The sequence below is a fragment of the Anabas testudineus genome, chromosome 21, assembly GCF_900324465.2.
Source record: "Anabas testudineus chromosome 21, fAnaTes1.2, whole genome shotgun sequence".
In the NCBI taxonomy this organism is placed as follows: domain Eukaryota; kingdom Metazoa; phylum Chordata; class Actinopteri; order Anabantiformes; family Anabantidae; genus Anabas; species Anabas testudineus.
In genome coordinates, this window is record NC_046629.1 from 6,505,521 (window position 1) to 6,528,998 (window position 23,478).

The window sequence follows — 23,478 nt, forward strand, 5'->3', positions numbered from 1 at the left end:
GGTCCTCAACAGGCTAATATAACTCACACCACATCAGTAAGTTAGGTAAAGATCCATTTAAAAAGTTCTATTCTCACATTATTAATATGTACAAATAAGTAAATCAGTTTATTTTAGGCTCGACAAAACATTTGTCTGATAAAGGTTGAAACTATGAACAATCCCAGATACCTTTTCTCTGTCATTTTTCTGTATTACACTATTTGTTATACTGTTTATAAGTAGTAAAAGGATCATTTGCTTATTTTCTTCATAGATAGATGCCAGTGTTAGATATAGCATCAAGAGTAAAGAGAGTGAGAAACGTCCAGGGTTTGAACTCCACAGCTTGCGTCTTTAACCCTTGGCTGACATTGGTGCTTGTTCTTCTCGCCGTCTTCCACAGATAGTGTCCAACGTGCTGATCTTCTCCTGTACCAATATTGTGGGAGTATGCACCCACTACCCTGCCGAGGGCTCCCAGAGGCAGGCTTTTCAGGAGACCAGGGAATGCATCCAGGCTCGCCTCCACTCCCAGAGGGAAAATCAGCAGCAGGTGAGCGAAACGGAGAGAACTGATTTATGGTGACAGGATAGAGGCTGTAGACATGGACACCAGCAGGAAGACACCCACCAAAAGGCACATGACACGCTCACTTCCAGCAGGCTTTAAGAGAGTGTGCTCAGTAGAGGACGGCAGCTGAAAAATATTTGTTTTATCCAGTTTATCAGTGCTGAAGATATACAGTGTGCTGCATGACCTACTTTTATTGCTATTTTTAATGGACAATAAATGATCAGCACGCAGGCAGGTTTCCATTCAATGAATAATTGGGAATCGTTGTGCAGCCAGTGAGCACAAAACCACTCACTATGATGTTATATCTGCTTATGTATTGATATTTTAATCTATGAACTGGTCCCATTTGCTGGTAAACATTTTCTTACATGTACATTAGCATGAAATATTCACTGCTCGATAACTTGTACGATGAGAGCCTGTAGCTGTTTGCTGATGAGTGCACTAACACATGTTATTCCAGTGTGAAATGACAACCGGCTGCAGTCATTACAGTTTGATACTTATAATGAAACATGTTTTCTATACATTTCATATATTATGATATTTTCCATACACAGAATTATTCTAATTACACACTTAGTTTTACAGCTATTGTACTAGTTAATAAGTAAAAACTGTTTTATTATAATATAGGGCTTTAGTTATTGTTGTGAACAGGTGTGTTGGTTGCGCTGTCTCCCCTCAGGTGGCCCAAGCTCCCACCTCTTTCATTTACATACAGTGCTATACTTGTCCATTGAACTTATCCCCCCCCCCCCACGCTTTCCTGCAGGAACGCCTCCTGCTCTCAGTGCTTCCCCGCCATGTTGCCATGGAGATGAAAGCTGATATAAACGCCAAGCAGGAGGACATGATGTTTCACAAGATCTACATCCAGAAGCACGACAACGTCAGGTAAGATCAGGGGCAGGCCTGCCCACCACAGGGAGGGTGAAGTGAGGTAATGAGGGGAAGCAGATTGAAGTTGCTCTAAATGACACTTTTTTTTTTTCCCTCACACGTCTCCACACTTCGCAAATGATTTCAAGCTGTGTGTTGACAAAAAGACAACACAGCCACCCACATAAAAATACACACCACTGCATATTGACTTCATCTGGTACAATTAAAAGTCTAAAAATGAAAGTTTGGTAAGGCTGCATTTGACTAACTTACAACAAGCTTTTATATACTGTCAATATCTACACTGTTTATGGTTCAATATATAAATTAACTTATCAGTAACGAGTGCTTTGGAGAAAAATGCTGTACTTAGCTCTGTTGGGTCATAAGATACCAGAAAGGATCAGAAAAATTTAGCTTTTTGTAAAAATGTACGACAAGCTAGACGCTCTTTATAACCATTTAGTCCATTTTTTATTGTCCTTTAAAGCTCAGAAACAAACGCAACAAAGCAAGTTTTTAATTAAAATCAATTATATTGTGTTTAAAACTAAGTTTGTTTTTGTTTCTAACATTTTTTTGAGGCAACAGACCTGTACAATACATCGTGATTTGAATACAGGTTAATCCTCTAATGGTGCAGCCCACCCACAGAGACGGGTGAAGTGCCAGTGTGTTCATGACAATAGGCTGCATTTCTCCATATAGAGTGTATGATCATTTATACTGTAGTGAAAATATTGTAAACTTGAAATTAGAATATATCATCCATTGACTGAACAAAACGATCTGAATTTATTTATAGCGTATTCATACACAGCAGTTGTGTAGTTTTAAAGCAACATCAACTTGGTCAGAAATACACTGAAGATCATTGTTAAAGTAAAAACGCTAATTGATAATTAGAAAACCATTTTGCAAATATGTTATCACAGCTAAAAACATATGTTTTTATGGAAGTGACGCAGAATTTTGAATGGTTCAGCGATGTTTGGTCTGATATCTGGCTGCTGTTTGTTTACAGTGTTCATTTTGCAGCCTTAGTGATGCAGTGAATACCGCTTTACCTTTTTTAAGAGGGTGTGATGTGGCTTTGCTTAAAAAAAAAGAAAAGAAAAGAAGAAGAGGTTAGTTTGGCACCACCTTGTGGAGTAAGACAACAGTGCATCAAAGTGAGAACTGACTTGTAAGTTCGGTGTGTGTACACGCGTACGTGTGGCAGGAGCGGCCTTCGTACCAAACTGTGCACTGAGTCAGGTGGAAGCCCAAACTTGAATACATAATAAGTGCTATTGAAACCTTTTATCGCTTTGATGTGCTCCTTTGAATCCTCATTGGTTAGAGCATCAGGTCACGTACTTGAAGCTCTCGTACACAAAGGTCTTTTTATTCCTATTAAGGCGATCATTATCAGGAAGGATCCTTTTTTTAGTTTTCTAAGTTTAAGAGTTCAGTAAAAGTAAGAGTGCCAATTGTTTTTGGAGAGTGGGCACAGTTGAAATGTCTGACTGAAGACGGGGCCCTCGAAGCTGCATGAGAACTTTTACTCTAACAGCGTTTAGCGATTCTCGGTTGCCTGCAGATAAGAGGAGAATAAAATGTTGTGTGTGTTCACAGTGGATGTATTCATTAGTGCTGTACAAGCCAGTAACCTGTAATTTATTATTACCCGTGAAGTCGGCTTCTGCATAATTAGTACAAAAACCTGCAGTTACAGCAAACTTCTACACCTTCAAACCAAACAAACAAAGTAGATTGTGCTGCTGTAGGTTTGAGTCAGTAGGGAGCAGGTGGCACATTAGCAGCATCCGCTAAGCTTGGCTAGTTTTTCCTCTGTGGTCATGAGTGTGTGGTCAATGGCCGGCTAACCTGGTGTGATTAGGCCTCTTGGAGAGCACACTGTGGCTTTCTGTAATTAGGGCTCCGCTGAGAGGCCGAGCAACAACAGGAAGAGAAGTGACAGCTCCCACTGTTCCAACGAAAGAAGGAAACCAGAAGGTGGAGGGCGAGTCACCGAGTCCGATGCTTATTGCTGCACATTGTAGAGTACTGCATGTTTCTATTCTAGTCTCATCTACCTGCTGTTTTCTCATTCTGGAGTCCTGAGCAATCAAATACAGTAGTTCTTGTTTCACAAAGGAACGGCACATAATGATACGCTGTGAGGCAGCATGAAGTTCAAGTGGTTTTTAACAATATAGGGTTCATATTTGCACCAGTTCAGCTTGGAATAGCTATTAAAGTCAGTTAAGGGAGTACACTACATGAATAACATGGGTGGTGGGTGGTGACAGTGCTAAACAATTTTTACAACACTCACCAAATTTGTGCAGGTATTTTTAGAATTTCTCATAGACTTTCTTAGTGGGTAGAGTCAAAAACAATCCAGTTCGGTCCTGGAATAGTTAAATTTTAGTTTAGTGAGTTTGTTTCTTTGGGATGACAGTTTCTTCTCTACAAAAACAAAGATGGTGACAAGAAACCTCGACCACCTAGTAGAGACTTTGAAAAAAGAATTTGGGTAAATACAGGTCTCAACTATGCACTCAGGATTTCTTTATGATTCTGAATTGTCATCGCTCGGTTTAAAAGTAAATCTTAGTCACTAGTGGTCCATCGTTTTAGTTTAGAAGGTATAATTCGTACCACTGAGGGGACTTTCGAAGAGTGGTACCTTTCCTGAGAGTGTGGCATCCCACTTGTGTTTGTCCTCTAGAGGAAAACAATGTCCTGTGGCTTCTGCAGTGAGACCAAAATGTGTGCTGACTAAGATATTACACAACACAGCTTTGAGGTGGATGTTTTGATGCTGCTGGGTCACCCTGTGAGTGCTCGAGAAATATTCTCAAAAGCAGCACTGTGACTGTTGCTGTTATGTAGGCCAGCAGCACCCCGAGGAGAAAGACATGGAAGAACGTTGCATAAATTAGAGGAACTGACCTTACCTTTGTTCTTCATGTTCTATTTGAAAGCAGGACTGGAACCGATGCTGTGCAGCAAACAGGTTACAAACGTTAAACTGTGCATTGTAGGTAATCATGCATGAGTGGAGGAAGGGAGGAAGTTCATTTCTGCAACTGCAACAAGGTCGGCCAAGTATCTGAAATATAGGAGAAAGATGGTCAGAGAGAAAGAAAGGAAGAGGAAACGATGGCTGTTATTTATAGGATGAGTGATGTGAAGAGGTAAATGAAGTGAAGTAGAGCCAACAACAGAGTCTGTTTGAGCCACTTGCCGAGCTGCAGGGCTGAGCAGCTGGGGGACAGGGGGGTCGTATCTCAGCTTTGGTTCAGCAGAGATATGACCCAGAACAGATTTTGCAGAAGTGGTTCTGTAAGCAGGAAAAGGTGACCGTCCTGATACAGGTGCATTCAAACCCTCTCTGTAGCGTTCAGTTACCAGGGCTGGGGCTCTGTCCAATCTGTTGTCATCAGTCACCTGTCAATTATAAACTGAGTCGAAGGCAGTCATCGTTTTGTAAATGACTGTGCGGTTGTCATTCAAACCCTTTCGTGTGCTAAATAATTAGCTATAGTCGTCTTGGTTTCGAAGAAGCGCACTACACTACATCAAATAACTTCATAATAGCTGCAAAAGAATGAAAGTCCAACGTTTTCCTCATGTGAAACTACATACTGTAGACTTTCAGTGCAGTCACTCACAAAAGCAACAATCACCAGGATTTGATGCTGTGTACTAACAGGTGACTCATCACCAAGGTAACAGTGAAATGGGACTTTCCCATGCCCTCTCTCACTGTGCTGCTTTTGTACCTGACCACCCACTGACAGGCTGTGGGAAGTGGTCTTCCTCTCTGCTTCACTCACTGCGTCAGTGAGGAGGAATTGGTAATCCACCAGGGAATCTGTGCAACATATATTTGACTCACACAGATTCAGACTGAGAGAATAAGTCACTTATGCACTGAATATAAATGATTAATTAATATTCTGTCTTTACTTAGTGCTGCCTTGGACACTATAGATCACAACATTTCATTACACAGACTGGAACATGTCAGCACTAGGCTGGTTTAAATCTTATCTATTGGATAGATTCCAGTTTGTGCATGTGGCACCAGCTCCCAATTCAGGTTCGGGAGGCAGACACCCTCTCTACTTGGAGATGGCAGATGGCCGCCCACCCTGAGTCTGGTTCTGCAGGAGGTTTCTTCCTCTAAAGGGAGTTTTTCCTCTCTACTGTCTCTGAGTGCTGCTCAAGTGGGGCTGTTGGGTTTTCTATTTTGGTCACTGTATATGCTTGAAGTGCATTTTCCAAGTTAGTGTTTGTGAGAGAGAGATTTAGACGTAAAATGTGTAATTGCTTGCAGTTGTGTACAGTTAATTTATAACTTGTAGGTGCATAGACTTCACTCACTACCATCTCTCACTTCTCTTCCTCCTCTTCCAGACTCATAGACCTGTTTCACACTGGCCAAGTGTCTGGTTTCGCTCGACCTCCCATGGAACAGCTCACAGAAAACAATCAATTATTCTCAGAAATGTGTACCCCAGAGTGGGGACTCTTAATCCCTTTCAGCCCGAGATCCAAATTGAGCAAATTTAGGCATTTTGAAACTCAAGTTGATTAGAACATGTGAGTGCTCTTGACATGTGGGCACTTTGTGCACCCGGTGCCTTAGCACTCAAATTAATGCCACACGCACAGAATACAGTTCTGTTTTCTACATGGAAATATGAACAGAAACACATTGTGCCTGCACGTACTGTACAAACACACCGTGTTCTTGGCTGTGTAGCAGGCACCTACCCTGTGAGATTCATGTGAGCTTGTTTGGTCACAAACCTTTGTCTATTCATAGTGGTCTCTTCTTCTTTGTCTTCTTCCTGCGGCTCTGACTTAAAAAGCACCTCCTACATATTCATAGTTTGACTAGTTTTCACTGTCTAGTGTTGAGCTAGTCACTATTAACACTAATTAGTTTTCATTTTTGTCATATCCAAAACTGAACTGTGACCTATCACCTTCAACACAGGAGAATATCAGTGACCTGGTGACAACTTGAGCCATTCAGGATGAGCTGGCTCACAGTGGTTTTTTTATCTGTGAGTGTGCATGACGCCAATCTGACTGTCTCCCACAGCTAATGGTGAGCTTTTTACTGTCCCTACCTGCCAACCCGGTCCCCTTTGTCCTCGTTTCTTTCTGAGAGCCATGATTCAGCCTGGTGAGATCATCTGTCCTGGTGTTAGGAGAGTAATGAAAATGCCTCAGTCTCAGAAAGACCTCTGCTGTATCGGTTTACCTTATTTTCATGGACGGGAATCTAACTTAGTTGTATTAAGGCTCATTTTCTCTCATTCTCAGTCGCACACACTGTGTTCATGCAATTTTTCCAGGACAAGACCTCATTAGCACAAATGCTATATCAAGTAGTTTAAACCCCAGATTACAGGTATTGTATTACCTTTAAACATGACTTATGAGTTGCTCCAATGGTGATTCGTAACTTAAATAATCTCTCTTAGCTCCTTATGCCTGTGTGATATTTAGCTCTGTAGTTGTCTTTAAACTATTTCATATTGTTGCTTTAGGTGATGTTTTCCTTCTGTGCAGTCAACATGTAAGTTGATCACAGACTGACAGTTTTAGGACAGAAGCTAAACTCGGTGCCACAGGTGAAACTACTCCTCAGAGAATGCCCCAGCTGGTCAGCAGGACTAAACTTAAGATGCATCTTGCCATTTAGCAGCATGAGCAGAACTACTCCAGAGACCAAACATGCAGTTGAACAGTTGTTACAGAACAGTAAGTATGTTTACCTAGAGCACTCATCTCTGCTGAGGTCCGCACAGACGTGTACGTGCATCTTCAGAGAAACGTAAATTCCAGCTTAAATTGAATTTTCCACAAGTTGCATTTTAATGTACATACTTATTGCTGGTGATGTCTGTTTTTAGCCTCCTCTTTCCCTGAATGTTGAATTTTGTCTGTCCTGTTCTTGTGTTTCTGCAGCATCTTATTTGCAGACATTGAGGGTTTTACCAGCCTGGCGTCCCAGTGCACAGCGCAGGAGTTGGTGATGACTCTCAATGAACTATTCGCCCGCTTTGACAAGTTGGCAGCAGTAAGGACACAATTAAATACATGTACAAGTATATATAATGTGCACAAATGTTGTTTTGTATGTTTTATCTATTGTATTATCTATATAGAAAGATTGCAGTTGTTTCCATACAAATGCCAAAAACTCTATGAAGACAGTAAACTAGGCAGAGGTAGAGCTGTCTTATCTCTCTGTTACTGAGGTTGTTGCTTAGATAAAACGTGAAGCCTGACAACATGATGTGAATAAAACACGTGGAGAAGAACAAACTCTTGTGTCCAAGCAGGAAAAACTGTTTTGAAGTTTGTGGACCGGATGGGGAAGTATTACATGTAATACCGTGAGGCATTTGAAATTCCCGTTCATCTCATCTGTCCGAACATTTCAAAGATTGTTCAAACATTGGTAAAATGTTGGTAAAATTGGTGCAAATAATCCAACACAGCTCCAATGTTGGAGGAAAATAAAACGTAGATCCCAAACTGGGTCAATTTCTGCAGGATTTCTTCCAGGTTTTGCTTTTTGAAGTTTATCTATGAACTATCTATCTATAACTATAAAGTTTAGTCTTGAACACAGAATTAAACTTGATTCATTTTTACTTTTTTTTATTTATTTTTTATTTTATTTAACTCTACGTCCTAATTTTGTTGCAGGTAGTTAATTTAAAAATCTAAATGACTTAGCAACATTCTGTCTTAAACACAGCTAAATAAAAATAAAAGACACCATAGTGAGACTTTATTTATAGCACATCTGATATCTAGATCACAGCTATACAAATGGCACAGTCTTGAGTATTGATATATTTTTTTCTTATCCAGATGCATCATTGTTTTTTCAGCCAATGCTCAATGAATTTGATTTGTTTATGAATGGTAAAATGGTGTGTTAATCAATATGTATGAGTGAAACGGGCATAATGGCATAATAAACCACAAACGCTGGTCCTAACACTCTTCTGTTTAGGCCAGCTGTACCTTGGATTTGTGCATACACATGCACACATCCACACAAAACCGAGTGTGCTCTTTACACAGTGGCTCTTTTTGTATATTCTCAGAGCCATGTGCTAGAGAGATACTCAGGTGGCTATCATGAGACGCAGTGTTCTCTTTAGCCCTACGGATCAATGGGCAGATGCACACTAACATGCTGTGAGGAGAGATTTGAGTTTTAAGCTTAGCGTGTGACATATTTGCTTAAATCTAAAGAGGAAAACTGCTGTTATTGTAAAAAGAGAAAAAGTACACATTATAAAAAAACATCAACAGGTAATGGCTCAGGTAGGACAGGTCCAGTCCACACACCATTCACTCATTTAAAATTTGGTTTTGGAAGTTTAGTTGAAGTGTGAAACATATTTTTATAATTTATTCATTTCATTTAAAAAGTGAATTTAAAGAAACCCGTACACTGTAATAACCACTTTTTAAATTTAAGCTTGACTACATCTGTTTTGTCGTTTTTGGTTTGAAGCTGACGTCTTTGTTTCATGACATTTACAGTAAAAGTCCTCAGGCACAAACACAAACCCAAGCCCACATGTCCTAAAAATACCAGGTCCCACAGGTCCTAGTCCACTACATGCAAGAGCCAATAACATTGGGGGATAATAAATGTATGACATTTGAGTACAACATGATGTAGAGTTTACTGTATCCAACAAAATGTTCAAGTGAAACGAACCCATCACAAGCACGTCAGTTTCGGAGTTCATGTACATTTACTGTAAGTTATTTTCTTCGCAGGAGAACCACTGTCTGCGGATCAAGATCCTCGGAGACTGCTACTACTGTGTGTCCGGGCTGCCAGAGGCGAGGGCTGATCACGCCCACTGCTGTGTGGAGATGGGGTTGGACATGATAGAGGCCATCTCGTAAGTTGCCCCCAGGGTTAACGGGGACGTCACTGGGTAACATTTGGCTGCAGTTAAATAGATAAATGCGTGAAGCTCTGTGTCGGAGTACATGCTGTACCGTGGTACACTAGATGGATGAATGGATGGTTTCCAGATGCCGTTCTAGTGACATTTAATGGGAATTAATCTCTGCTGGTTTTAAAAGAAAACTTTATTGTCGCACATCCACAAACTACTGATGTTTAACTGAGTTCACAGCAACACTGACACCTGGTTTCCGTCGTCAGTCTACTCAGAGGTGTTTCATAGTCGAAGTAAAGCATGTGATGTGATATTTTGGTTACTTCCTGAAGGGCCTGCATGCTCTTTAATGACTTTTATTTTTTTCTCAACATTTACTTCGTGATCACATGATGATCACTGATTTACTAAAGATCACCCTTGTTTAAATAAATGTCCATTTTGCTGCTTCATCTGCTGACTAGAACCAACAGAACACTCAGTAAGCAGCTGTCCTGTTGTGTCTACCTGTGTCTGAGAGTTTGATCATTATTATTTTTTTAATGCAGGCTGGTACGGGAGGTGACGGGGGTGAATGTCAACATGCGAGTGGGCATCCACAGCGGCAGGGTGCACTGTGGGGTGCTGGGACTCAGGAAGTGGCAGTTTGACGTCTGGTCCAATGACGTCACATTAGCCAATCAGATGGAGGCTGGGGGCAAAGCTGGGTAAGTCTCTCCAGTTATAGTCAGGTTCAAACTACCAGCTAATCTGTTTAGCTGAAAACCGTCCTCTGGAGTTGTACATTTGAATATACAGTATGTGAATAATGAACATTTGTGTGTGTGTTGGTACCATTTCAGACGCATCCACATCACTAAAGCCACTCTGAACTATCTCAATGGGGACTATGATGTGGAGCCGGGAGCAGGAGGAGAAAGAAACGCCTACCTGAAGAAGCAAAACATAGAAACCTACCTCATCGTGGGCTGCAGTCAGAAAAGGGTACAGACGTCTCCATCATCTGAAATAAGAAGCCCAAAGTACAAACACAATGGGGAAATATATGTACACATGATCCCCTTCAGTGCAGAGCGTCTGTACTTACAAGAACTAATCCACAGCAACATTTCACTTCAGTCTCTGTTCTGTTTGTGAAAACATTTCGGAGCAGTTCTCACTCCCACAGAACCCTGTTTACTATCAAATGTGCTGAAAAGCATCTAGTATCTAGCAGCTGTGACAACTTGTTAATGGTTTTGAGAGACCTCGCTAAACTCTATCAGCTGCTTTTCAATATGTGCACAATATACTGAATATCCGAGTCCATTATGTCTGTTTTAAGGTGGAGCTGAGGCTCCATGCTGTGTGTCTATTAGGGCTTTACACAACACAAACCCACTGGAAACATGTACGTGTGGGTGTTTAATTATTCTGAAGCTAAGAACATGACGTTTTGGATGCATCGAGCCATCTTTCAATATACACAGATACACACAGCCGGCCCATATTGCAGATGTCATTGTTTAGAAACTGGTTTTCTGTCCCATGTGAATTGTGGTTCTGAGAGAACCGAGTTCATATCTGCTTCGCTGCCTGTTTGTTTATGACTGTACTACGTTTATCAGCTGTCTGTGTCCTCTGGCGGTATCACAAGCTGTGACTATATATAGCACGTCATGTGAAGTGATATCTTCCTCTCGTTTTGCTCCTCATGCTGTGAGAGACAGAAAGAAGATTGTGCGGTCTAATTATTTTGGTTACTTTTTATATATTGGGTTTTTGAAAACGAGCCCCCTACAGCGAGTGTGCAGTTCCAATATCAGATGTGTGATAAATAATAGTTGGAGGTTGTTTCTGTGGAAACACAGAACAACGGAGTACATAACCATACAGATGCAGATGCTTTTATTACAGTTTCTCATGGTGTAATGAGTAGAAACTGGCTAAATGTTAGTAGGAGGAGATTTTAACTCCTGCACATACTGTTAACAATATTATGCATCTGGTAGCAATCTACAGTTTGTTGTTTACTGCAGGTCCTTTGGTTTTGAATGCTTCTACTGTTAGAGCGTATTGATGGGGGATAAGAACAGACTATTCATGCAACATTGCTTGCTAGTTGTCAGCTGTGAATACTGTTGTGACAACCGATTGACCGTTAAGGCTTTGAGCAAATTGTTGCCTGCAGCACTGATGCTTAGACCTGAATAATAATCTAGGAACTGAGAATGTTCCTTGTTCATTATGCACCACTACATTACAATTTACATATTGTAAAAACAAACATATGTCTTTTAACTTGCACATCAGCTGCAAACAAAAGAGCTTTACATAAAAAGAGAAGACAGGGAAGAGACGCAGCACAACTTTGCCCAGTTACATTTTATTTAGAGTGATTTTATTTGCTTTGGTGATATTAAGGGTCAGTCACCTAAAATTCTAGAAGAACATGTTCCTCTTATTGTCTTTGCATGAGTCTTTACAAACCCAGGACAATACAGACTCTGTTTGAAACTACTGCGTAATGCAGATCTTGATATTTCCAGTGGTTGATCCAAGTAAAAGTTTTAAAGCCGGCAAAAGAAGTGAGTCGATCTAATTTTAGATTCTATTTGAGCTTTAATCTTATTCCATCTGAATGGAGTAAAAACATAAAATTGTTTTTTTCTGGCCTGGAGGTGGAAGTTATAAAGTTTTCCTAGAAGAGCTTTATGAATACACATAGAGGGAGCTGATCTGTACTCTGTACGAACCATAGTGGTGAGACCTGAAACCACCCGGTGCTGTCAGTCTGGGGTTTTATACAGAATATGCAGGAACTGAAGTGGAGAGGAAGAGAGGTGGAAGAAGCATTCGGGTTTTTCACTTGAGAAAACAATTATATTACAAGTATATTCATAAATAGGGCCAAGATACAAAACTAAGTAATAGAAGGTGATTTATAGTCGACATATAATGAAAATATTCTGATTCCTTTCTGTGTCTTGCGTCTATTACAGAAAGAAGAAAAGGCGATGATAGCCAAAATGAACCGACAGAGGACCAATTCTGTCACCCACAACAGTGGACACTGGACCGACCGTCCGTTTTACAACCATCTGGGCGGAAACCAGGTCTCCAAGGAGATGAAGAGGATGGTGAGGAAAATGTCATCAGTGCTCATTGTTATATTGAAAGTGTCTAAACCGTCCACAGGCAGGTGACTCTTCTGCATAGATGTTGTTTCAACACTCATTAGATCACAAAGCCACACTGTTAATAGCCACAGTGCTTTGATGTGCAGTCCTCATAACTAGCTGTGATGGTCCTTCAGGGCACACTCCACCGTTCACACCTCAGAGCGGCTCTCAGGAGCACTCAGGGAGACAACAGCAACATGTAGCTGGCCACTGTGAGGAAGTTACCACAATAAATAGTTAAAAAAACAAAAAGAAAAAACACCCCATCCTCCAAACTTTAACGTCCGTAGCAGTCGCACAGTCATGTGACCATATCGGGATTCATTGTTATTTATGTACCGTGGTTCTCTGCGCGGTGCCGACCCTGCAAACAGTGACTCACTCAGTGAATAGATGCACCCACACCTGAAACACACACACACACAATTGTTTTGTTTATATCCATATCATCAGTCCGCCCACCTCTCTCAGTGAAGATAGAGATAGAGTATATGCTGTTAAAAAGCTAGTGATGAACTTACAGACAGAGCAGTGTATAAATCTCAAATTGTGCAATTCTCATTTGATAGCTTGACTTATACGACTGAAAAGAGAAAGAAGATAGTGCCCTCTATTGAAACTCTAAGCACATTAACACAGAATATCAGGAAAAAGACAAACTGATGCTTGATCGACCTTTTTGACAATAAAAACAGAAACGTGCTGCCTAACTTATAACTAATAAAATATCAGTGTAAGAAAATCTCACATCAGGCTGGACGACTGCTGGTTTATCACTGGTCAGATGAGTGTGTTATAAAACGTCCATATGTTCTTCACCCTGACTCACTGCGCTTTAGACATCAGCTTCATTTACCACAGATCAGCCTTTCTTCATCATGAGCCCCTGTTTTCACGCGATAAATCACGGCCCTCCTCCGTATCTCTGCGCTGCTGATTAATCACCTGGCAAACTCTGGAGATAAAGAACTTTTATAGAGGCAGAGATGGAGAGAGTGAGGAGTCAAAGACGCGCAGAGGGTAGAGAGGCAGAGCAGTTATGGATGTTTGTTCTCATTTCTGTCAGGAAGCAGGAGTACCCAGGTTTTAGTTTCTACCTTTTGCTCTCTAGGAAGCGAGCTGTGTGCCTGGTGGTGATGTTGAGTTGTTTGTCCACCAGAGGGAGTCATACACTGCATCTTAGCATCCACACAGCCGGCCGAGTCTGAAACGAGCATTTAATGTTGGAAAGTCATAGAGCTCAGTTAAAAGTAGATCTAAATGTCCTGATCACATTTTTCTGTGTTTTTCATTCATAATGTGAACTACATAAATTCTTTTTAACAAATAGCAACCACAGAGTTCTGGCACAGAAAGAGACACAAATAGAGCGTCTGTGCTTGTTTTGTTGTGGACTACACCTCATTAAACAGGACAGAAATAGCTTCTTTCATTAAGAGCAACACTCACTCATACTAAACAGTATTTTAGGAGAAGAAAAAGTGAAAAGAACAAGTGAAACTTGTCCTGTTTATCTCCTTAACACCATCACCTCCACTTTTCACCCCCTTATCTGATCTGAGGAAATAGAAAACTGCAAACAGAACTTGTACTTGTATTTTTTAATATACTGTTTGTGCCAGTTGAAAACAGTTTGTTTTCTCGCTGAGTTGAGATGAGAACAGAGCAGCTTCCGATCTTCAGCCCAGTCCGACACTGATATATTTCATTTTACTGACACCTGCTTGATTGTTTTTTCTCCTTCATATCTCCTGTTTTATTTCATGTCATGTGTCTACGGCTCAAACTCGATATTAGTTTTTTCTTTTTTCTTGTAGGGCTGATATTATAACAGTTATTTTATAAATTATAATGCTTGTATTGAGTCTTATCATGATTATAATTGTGCAATAAGAGAAGCAGTTGGTGGGTTGAAGCTTCTTAGCTTTGTGTTTAATTTAAAAATAGGATATCTAGGCATTTAAAGTAGTTTGTTACAGAACTACTACATTAATAACAACAACAACAATAACTACAAGCTGGATGTTGCAGTTTACAGCTTCTATTTTTTTTTTCTTTTGTGTCTTGCAGGGCTTTGAAGACCCCAAGGACAAGTGAGTAGTGATCGTATCTCAACATATTTATGTTTTCCAAACATCCTCTTCGTTGTAGTGCGGTGCCATGAATCTGCACGTTGTCTGAAATATCTAAAAGAGAAGAGAAACGGAGGACTGAGTGGTCTACTTTGCAATCAGTAACAAACACAAACCAGCTGTCACTTGAATCACATTACATGAACAGAGCACTCACACTTAATCAGCTTCTCATTAAGAGTCATAGAGGGACACATGATGGCAAAGTTTGACTAAAACCATATCAAACCAAACCTGCACAGTTAAAATCTTTAAAATCCCGCTTCGCAAACACTACTTCGCGTTTTTGTTTTGTTTGAACTTGAGTTACGCTTTCGACGCCGTTTCTGTGTCATCTGTGTTCGTTTTCTGAGCTGACAACAGCTCTGTGCACAAAATGACTTCCCCCTCCTTGTGATGCATTCAATCACCTCATGTTGCTATAGAAACCCTGAAGTTTTGTGGCTGATAACGGCCGTTCAACTTAATTAGATCGGCTTGTCGAGCTGTGTTAGTAATTTTGATCAAATTCCTTTTTCAGCACCTGTCTTTTTTTTTTTTCTTTGTAAAGTCAGAGATGACTTTGACGTTCGTCTTTAACACAGACGTGTTCATAAAGTGGTGCAGTGATGACCACATGTCCAGAATATAAAAAAAAGACAGAGGAGGGGAGGTTTAACCCAGACGCTGCTGTCAGCGATCAAGCAGCTGCAGTCATTTATAAACAAGCTTCCCAGGCTGTTCTGTATCTGTGCGTTTGCTCCGACTTCGCTGCTTCAGGCTACAGCACAGATCCTGCTTCTCATGCAGACTGACAGCATTTGAGGAAGTACATGCTGTGTTTTTATCTCCTAGAAAAGATAAAGCATAAAGTTTCGTTTGGACATTTCTCACTTCCTGACTGAAAATCCTCTCTGACTAGTATCAGACTCTGAATGTTAACCATGACCTCAGGCAGACAATTCAGGAGTAAAAACCGTCTCTCACAGTGAGTAACAAATGTTCTATGCCACTATATTAAGACCTTAATTACCAAGAATTAAGACTTGATTTAGGGGCTTCCTGTAGCTCGGGGTCTGGTCAGGTATGTTGTCACGTCCGGTCATTTCTCTTTTCTCTTTGACAAAAGGTTCAACTTGGTACTGCCCAGTGTGCCTCTCACTTAGTTGTTTCTATCTTTTAGGAAAAGGAGTTCGAAACGTTTGGCAGCATTAAAATCTAAAGAGGATTTCCGGTTGTCCTGAGATGCAAACGTCATTTATTCCCACCTTCTTTTTTTCAGGCATTTCATATTTAGAAACCCGCAGGAAAACTTAAACCCAGAGGATGAGGTGGACGAGTTCCTGGGCCGCGCTATCGACGCACGCAGCATCGACCGGCTGCGATCTGAACATGTCAAGAAGTTCCTGCTCACCTTCAGAGAGCCTGACCTGGAGAAAAAGGTTAAAGCATACACACCACCCACAGACGCACACACTGCCAGTAGAACAGCAAATAATTGACCATGGCAAGCAATCTTCTCTGTGGGGAAAAAAAAATCTGTCCTCCTCTGCCCTTTTCTGTCCCTGGAGGAGGTCAGTCAAAGCAAAGTGTAACGGAGAAACGGGGGAGCGGGGCAGCTAAAGGAAAGAGGAAGTAAACGGCTTCAGACAGTGATGGACAGGCTCAGAGGAAAGACCAGACTTTGGGTTATTGTGTCGAGTTCTGGGAAAATAAGACAAGAGCTTTGTGGTGTTTTCAACTTTCAGTAACTGTCTTTCTCTTTATGGTAAAAGTAGAAAACAGTGAGTCTCCTGTTTACGGTTTGTGAGGTCATCTGCGTCTCAGCCTTCAGTACCTGAACTCATGTTTGATCCCAGACACCAACATTTTCCTTTCAGAGTTTGTTCTTTTGTTTTTACATTTGCTTTCGTGCTGTCAGTTGCTGTAATGCTGTTTCACTCTCCTTGATCTCCTGCAGTACTCCAAACAGGTAGACTCCAGGTTCGGGGCTTACGTGGCCTGTGCCTCCCTCGTCTTTCTCTTCATCTGCTTCATCCAGATTGTCATCGTGCCACCGTGAGTCAATAGACTGAATTACTGCTCGGTCGACTTCTTCTGCCTTTAATCTTTGCAGCCTCACAAATCGCGCACATTTGCTCTCATCCTCCTCGCAGCATCGTTTGCAAGCTTGGCTGTCTTTAGACTAACAAGCAGACTGAGGAAGTCATTTTCATAACATAAAGAGCTGAATAGATGAGTAATAAAAGAGAATATCAAATGGAAATCAGTGGAACTTCATGTAAGCAGCAGCCATATTAAAAAAACTGATTTGTGTCAGGCAGTTCCTCCTCATCCTCCTCCTTTTTTATCTCCTCTGCACTCCCAGCCCATCTCTCAGTATTGATCTGCTTGAGCCCGCCTCTTTATTAACCTCTCTCCTCGATCTTTTCATCTCTCCACACCCCCCTCGTCTTTTATTCCTGCCTTTATCTCCCAGTCCTCCACATAGTCCAGCGTACGTTATCTCCTCTCTCTTTCATTATTAAATCTATCTTCTCTAATCATTTTCACCATCTTTACACCTTTCCTGCTATAATCCATACTTCTTACACATATAACATTTGTGTCAACACAAGGTCATGGACAATAAAGAGAAGCAGATGATGTGTCGCCTCCTCAGCTGTGTCCAGACACTGTACATTAAACTGTGACCAGAGATACAAATTCTCCATATATAAATATATAACGACATCCTACGTCTTTGTTGTGTGCAGCTCTGATCTGATGATCGGCTTCTTCGTCACCTGTTTCATAATCCTGACGGCTGTCATGTTCGTCTCAGCTGTCTATTGCTGTTTTGGGGTGAGTTCTCTCTGCCTGTGCTGAATAACGATGCCAAATAAACTTGCCACCTCGCAAAGATCTAAGACACTAATAGGATAGTCGGGGTTTTTTTGTTTTTTTCCCCCCAAGGATGCAGTTTTGTACTGGATTTATCTCAAATGTCATCAAGAGGAGCGCTGATAGCTTTTCTGTTCCTTACTAATTCTTATTTCTTTATAACTTCAGTGAGAAATCACAGGGGGAAAAAACTGAATCTTTGATCAGGCGGTGGGTTTGATGCTGTACTGATCTGGAAATTTAAACATATTCTGTTCTTGACCTCGCTGCACTTTCTCTTAGATAAGCATTTGAAACTTCATTCCTGAAAGCACCGTACAGATCAACACACATAGCAGTGCTTGTCTAGTGTAGAAAGCAGAGGTACAGCTGAACAACTACTGTATGGTGTGATGTAGGCATTAAAATAACATTCTTCTTGTTCGTTAGTAAAATATTATTCATCTGTGAATGTTCCATCTGTTTACTGAGCCTCTGTGGGCTTCAGGACAGAAGATGGATGTACGTGACATTCATGATGTCGATTTGTAGCAGGAATCAATGTTTTGTGACAGGTTTTGTTTCATAACTTCTTGTTGTGTATCTGGTGTCTTCTCAGCCAACGTGGGCACCGTGTATTCTTCATGAGATTAAAATTCAATCAGCCAGTCAGACAGTTAATCAGAAAATAAAGCCGAGCTGTGTTATTACATTTTTTCGTGCCGTCTCTAACATGATTATTCTGCAGTATTATGCCATTCACAAGCTGAGAAACGTAACACAGACCAGCTAAAACTGTGGTTTGTGCAAACAGGTGCGTAACAGAAAAAAAAAAAGCTTTTTACCGATTGTGTTTTGGGAAAAAATGTCTTTGGATCTATAAAGAGGGGTTAAGAATATCGTTTTATATTTGTTATTAGATATTAAACGAGGTAACTCAGCGAAATTGGGTCAAGCAAATAACATCCAAATACATTTTCATTGACTGATTTAATTTCTCTTTTTTCTGCCCTGACCTCTCCCGTCACTCACTCCCAGCTGTTCCCAGTCCCACTGCAGACTCTTTCTAAGAGGATCGTCCAGTCGAGACTAAACAGCACCCTGGTGGGCGTCTTCACCATCATCATTGTATTTCTTTCTGCTTTCATCAACATTGTAAGTTCTCATTAAGAACAATAAAACCACTTTTCCAGGTGCTGAGCATTTTCTAATCTTATTCAAACTAACTCACATTTCATAAAACAACAAGACATATTTCAATTCTTCTGATTGTGAATCACCTGATTATCCTTCAACTTTGCTTAGTTCACCTGCCGCAGCCACGATCTGCGGAGCTGCATCAAAGCAGAGCTCAACATCAGTTTGGACAGCGTCAACGCCTGCCATGCTCGTCTTCTCAACTACAGCCTGGACACACAGCACAGCCCCTGTGGAGACGATGCTCTCATTTGCAGCTTTCCCGAGGTACCGGTGTGCCTGTGTGTGTGCACAAACAGTGACTTCATAGTGTGCATGGTGCGATTTCTCTTTCTGTATCTGTAAAAACAGCAGATTACACTCACTTACTCACTTTTAAGCAAATTTAAAAGTGCCATGAACATATGCAAGTAAGAGTAAGACAAATGGAGCAAAACAGATGAGTGTGGTGCAGCTGCTGCAATTAAGGCTTTTTAAAAGTCTCAACATAAGCAACTTGTCTGAAACCAATTAATCTTAATAATTTCTGCAGAAACATAGTGCTAATTAGACTAATTCCGTTAATTATTCCATTAACTTTAGTGCTGCTGCAAAGTCTGGCACAAAAGCTTCAAATGGCAGCAGGAACAAAACAAGAACGTACATTATAATATCTAATCACAGATGTGGCTTTCTGCTGTATCCAGTGGTGTAATCAAATGACTATGTTATCGTCTCAGAGTTGAATATTCAACACGTCAAACTCTAAAATTCAGGCAGAATGTGTTTTTCTGTCTGAATGTCTGGTGAGAAAAAAACAACAGTGTGTTGTGTTTAATACCTTAAGTGCAATATTATCTTTAGAACAATATGTCTTTGTCATAAAAGGAACAAAAGCAGTCCGTTTTTTATAGTGACGTCCTACGAACAGTAGCAGAACAAATGGGTGGTAAGTGAGTGTAATTGCAAGTTAAATGTTAACAACTTGTTTGCACAGTTATGTTTAAATTAACTGTTAAGTGGTCAAAATTGTGGGTTTATCGGCTGTTTTATAATCACCTCTGGCTCAGTCAGCGACGCCTTTTACACAGTTACAGAATATAAACCTTCACATCCCAACATAAAAACAAATGTACCTTTCCTAACAAGCTCTCTCTTCCCTTTCCTCCCTCAGTACTTTTCATCCTGTGTGCTGCTGAGCCTGCTGGCCTGCTCCGTCTTCCTGCAGGTCAGCAGCATCGGTAAACTCTTCCTCATGCTCTTCATCGAGATGGTCTACCTTCTCATCATGGAGGTGCCTAAAGTGAGCCTCTTTGACAATCAGGACCTGCTGGTCATGGCCAATGCCATCACTGCTGTGTGAGTCACTTCATTGCTGCTGTGTGTGTGTGTGTGTGTTGTTGTTGTTGTTGTGCCTGTGATACTTAAATCTTCGACTGTGTGCAGATGCTCTAACAGTTGATTGGCTCTTCTCTCCTCCTCCCCTCACAGTGGGCACATGAATGGAACAAGGTGAGCCTCATCGCAACTTCTATTACTACATAGACCGAAGGAATCACCTCTGTCATCTGTTTAAGCTAACAGCATCATTATCACGATGCGGGCACAAATGTAACTATAATGACCTGCTGGCAACAGATGCTAACGCTAATGAGCCAAGATTTAGAGGGCAGCTTGTTTTGTATCATTAAATCCATCTTTATACACCATGCAGAAAAAACATTAGAGGAAGGGAATTGATTGAATTTGTTTGGTGCTTTGTATAAAGCGTGAAAACTTAAGCAAGCGTTTGTGTGTGCTGACCTCCAGCTGTGTGATGGACTCCAAGGTTCCCCTGAAGATCATGACGCCGGTGGTCATCACCGTCTTCGTTCTGGCCCTCTACCTTCACGCCCAGCAGGTGGAGTCCACGGCCAGGCTCGACTTCCTCTGGAAGCTGCAGGTTCGTGTCTGAGTCGTCCACATGTTGTAGGGACCTACATGTGTTTACGCAGCCACAGCAGTGTGGATCGTAACGGTAAAGGAGTGAGGAGTGAGTGTGTGGAGCATGATGAACATATGGGTCGAATCAGAGCTGTGTTGCAGGAGAAATCCGTTTCAGTCAATATTTCTACACATTTTTATTGTGATTTGTGAGTCTTCATTGGAATCAATTGCAGCTACTGCTGTTCTCCTCAGAGAATCAACAAGCTAAAAATGTTTCAGAGCTGCCTTTCAGGCCTGCAGCGGGTGAGCGCTTGGTTCTCAAATGAGCAGTGAAGTATTAATGTCCTAAGGGGTGCTCGAGGGTTCTTTGACGCCTCACGGAGGTGCAGGAGCAGGCTGTGCTCCCTGTGGTTGGTAATCGAGTCAAGAGGATAAACAAGTTATTTATCTAAAAAGCGTGAGTTGCTGGAAGAGTCATTATTTTCCAACACACTGCTGTCACTGGCGGTTCACATTAAACAAGATCAAGAGTCTCCAGCTACGCTGGCAGCTGTGAGCCGGTATGCTTATTGCACAGAAACAATGGCGGAGGTATTTATTAGGTAAGAATCGTGAAGATTGGCAGACTGCTGTCAGAATAAACATACAGTATGTGTGTATGTGGTACTATTTGCTTACATTATATATTGCAGTGTGTATATCCAAATCCTTTCTAAACCATTTTCAAGATACTTATATTCTTTTTTTCTATCTGATTATTTCACCTAATTGGTTCATCCCTGTCTCTACACTAGGCCACAGAGGAGAAGGAGGAGATGGAGGAGCTACAGGCCTACAACCGCCGCCTGCTCCACAACATCCTACCTAAAGATGTGGCTGCCCACTTCCTGCAGCGTGAACGGCGTAACGATGAGCTTTACTACCAGTCCTGTGAGTGCGTCGCAGTGATGTTCGCCTCCATCAGCAACTTCTCCGAGTTCTACGTGGAGCTAGAGGCCAACAACGAAGGAGTGGAGTGTCTGCGGCTGCTCAATGAGATCATCGCTGACTTTGATGAGGTGAGATGTGATCAGGGCCAGCTGGATGTGAATCTGGAGCCTCCACTGTGGGATCTGTCAGAGACTGTCGACTCCCAGTAAAAGTTCTGCAGACGGGCGGCGTTATTTGCCTCAATGTGGATATAAAAATATTGATTAAATGCAGCTTTCAGGACTAAAACTCCAACACAGTTTGAATGTTTTTTCCATAGTTCTTTGCTAAAAATGCAGAGGAAATAAAAACCTATTTGTTGCAATTAAAAAATAAAACGTGTTTAAACCTTTTTCTGCCACTAGATCATCAGCGAGGATCAGTTCCGACAGCTGGAGAAGATAAAGACCATTGGCTCCACCTACATGGCGGCCTCAGGCCTCAATGACTCCACGTATGACAAGGCCGGGCGTTCACACATCCGTGCTCTGGCCGACTACGCCATGAGGATGATGGACCAGATGAAATACATCAACGAACACTCTTTTAACAACTTCAAGATGAAAATAGGTGAGTTGTGGAATAGAGAGCAGAGCCATGGTTCATTCAAATTCATACATCGGATATGAATAATGTGGAAGGATACAGTTCGTCAGTGTTTTCTTTTGAACGTTTCCTTTCCCAGGTCTTAACATCGGCCCAGTAGTTGCCGGCGTAATCGGGGCTAGGAAGCCTCAGTATGACATCTGGGGAAACACAGTGAATGTAGCGAGTCGCATGGACAGCACAGGTGTACCGGAGAGGATCCAGGTGAGGTGAAGTGTGACAACACTGTCCGATTTGTCAGATTAACAAACAACATGCAAACAGCTAAAACTCAACACTGAACCTGCATAAATAAAATTAAAATTACTAACTCACAGAGACATTTATTGAGAATAACACTTGTCTGTGTGAGTACTTGTGGTATTGTTTTAAATGATCTGAAAAGTCTAAATACATTTAGAACTAGTGGAACAAGCTCAGCAAAATAAAAAATGAATTACTGTTAAGACTGAATTGGCTCATTAAAATTGTCGGCATTCTCACTGCAAGTTTCCGTCTGGGTCAGGACAGCTGTTAGTTCCATTTCACCATCTTGGAGCTAGCGTCAGTCTATTATGGTCAAAAATTAGGAATTCATCTAATGTGAATAAGCTCTGCAAAATTGCACTTCACACATGGCTGATGGCTGGATTTAGAAAAAGTCTATTCAAGTTAATGAAAAATGTTAATTAAAAATTGCTATATTGGTTCTGCTCTATCAGATGTGAAATCATTAAAGCTTAATAACTCAAAGCGACTTTGAACACAGATGGAACCCTTTAATTTCATCTCATCCGTCTCCTCCGCACCTTCTGAAAAACCATTAACACAAGAGCAAACACGAACCACTGCGTCCTAATGAACATGAAAAAGCGACAAAGCAACAGAATGGCGACAGCGTTGACGCTTGAATGCAACTTCTGAGTCTTTTTTTTTTTTTTTTCTGTAGACAACAATATTTACAGCATGTTCTTGATATTAATACACAAGTGTCACATAGGGACTATCCATAAAAATGCCAGCAGAAGCACTGACATCATTTGTCAAGGAAAAGTTCATTTTTCCCTCTGCAGAGTGAATCCAGTCCTCTAAAGTGTGAATATAATACAGCAGCTGTGTAGTTGGGTGACGTGACAATGACTTCCAGGTCACATTTTCAAGTAATACACAGTAGATACTTGAGTAGTGTCATACTGTATTGAATCCTGCCGATAAACATCACTTTTCAACAATGGGTTAAATTTCATTAAAATTCCTCCTACGGTTTTTAGGGACCATATTTTAGAGTTTAGCCA

At 41.2% G+C, this 23,478-nt stretch overlaps 1 protein-coding gene across 1 annotated transcript in view; it reads left to right on the forward strand.

Annotated features, from left to right (window-relative positions):
* The window catches only part of adcy5 (adenylate cyclase 5), a 50,341-nt gene that overhangs the window by 23,743 nt on the left and 3,120 nt on the right, over positions 1–23,478 (forward strand). Inside the window, exons 2-20 of the mRNA XM_026376494.1 lie at positions 386–535; positions 1,335–1,456; positions 7,421–7,532; positions 9,263–9,390; positions 9,942–10,100; positions 10,236–10,377; positions 12,375–12,512; positions 14,625–14,647; positions 15,948–16,107; positions 16,626–16,723; positions 17,422–17,509; positions 18,566–18,682; positions 18,833–18,991; positions 19,878–20,062; positions 20,195–20,215; positions 20,513–20,645; positions 21,424–21,687; positions 21,964–22,168; positions 22,284–22,408. Coding sequence (XP_026232279.1) covers positions 386–535; positions 1,335–1,456; positions 7,421–7,532; positions 9,263–9,390; positions 9,942–10,100; positions 10,236–10,377; positions 12,375–12,512; positions 14,625–14,647; positions 15,948–16,107; positions 16,626–16,723; positions 17,422–17,509; positions 18,566–18,682; positions 18,833–18,991; positions 19,878–20,062; positions 20,195–20,215; positions 20,513–20,645; positions 21,424–21,687; positions 21,964–22,168; positions 22,284–22,408 — 2,529 coding nt within the window. The remainder of the gene's footprint in view (positions 1–385; positions 536–1,334; positions 1,457–7,420; positions 7,533–9,262; positions 9,391–9,941; positions 10,101–10,235; positions 10,378–12,374; positions 12,513–14,624; positions 14,648–15,947; positions 16,108–16,625; positions 16,724–17,421; positions 17,510–18,565; positions 18,683–18,832; positions 18,992–19,877; positions 20,063–20,194; positions 20,216–20,512; positions 20,646–21,423; positions 21,688–21,963; positions 22,169–22,283; positions 22,409–23,478) is intronic.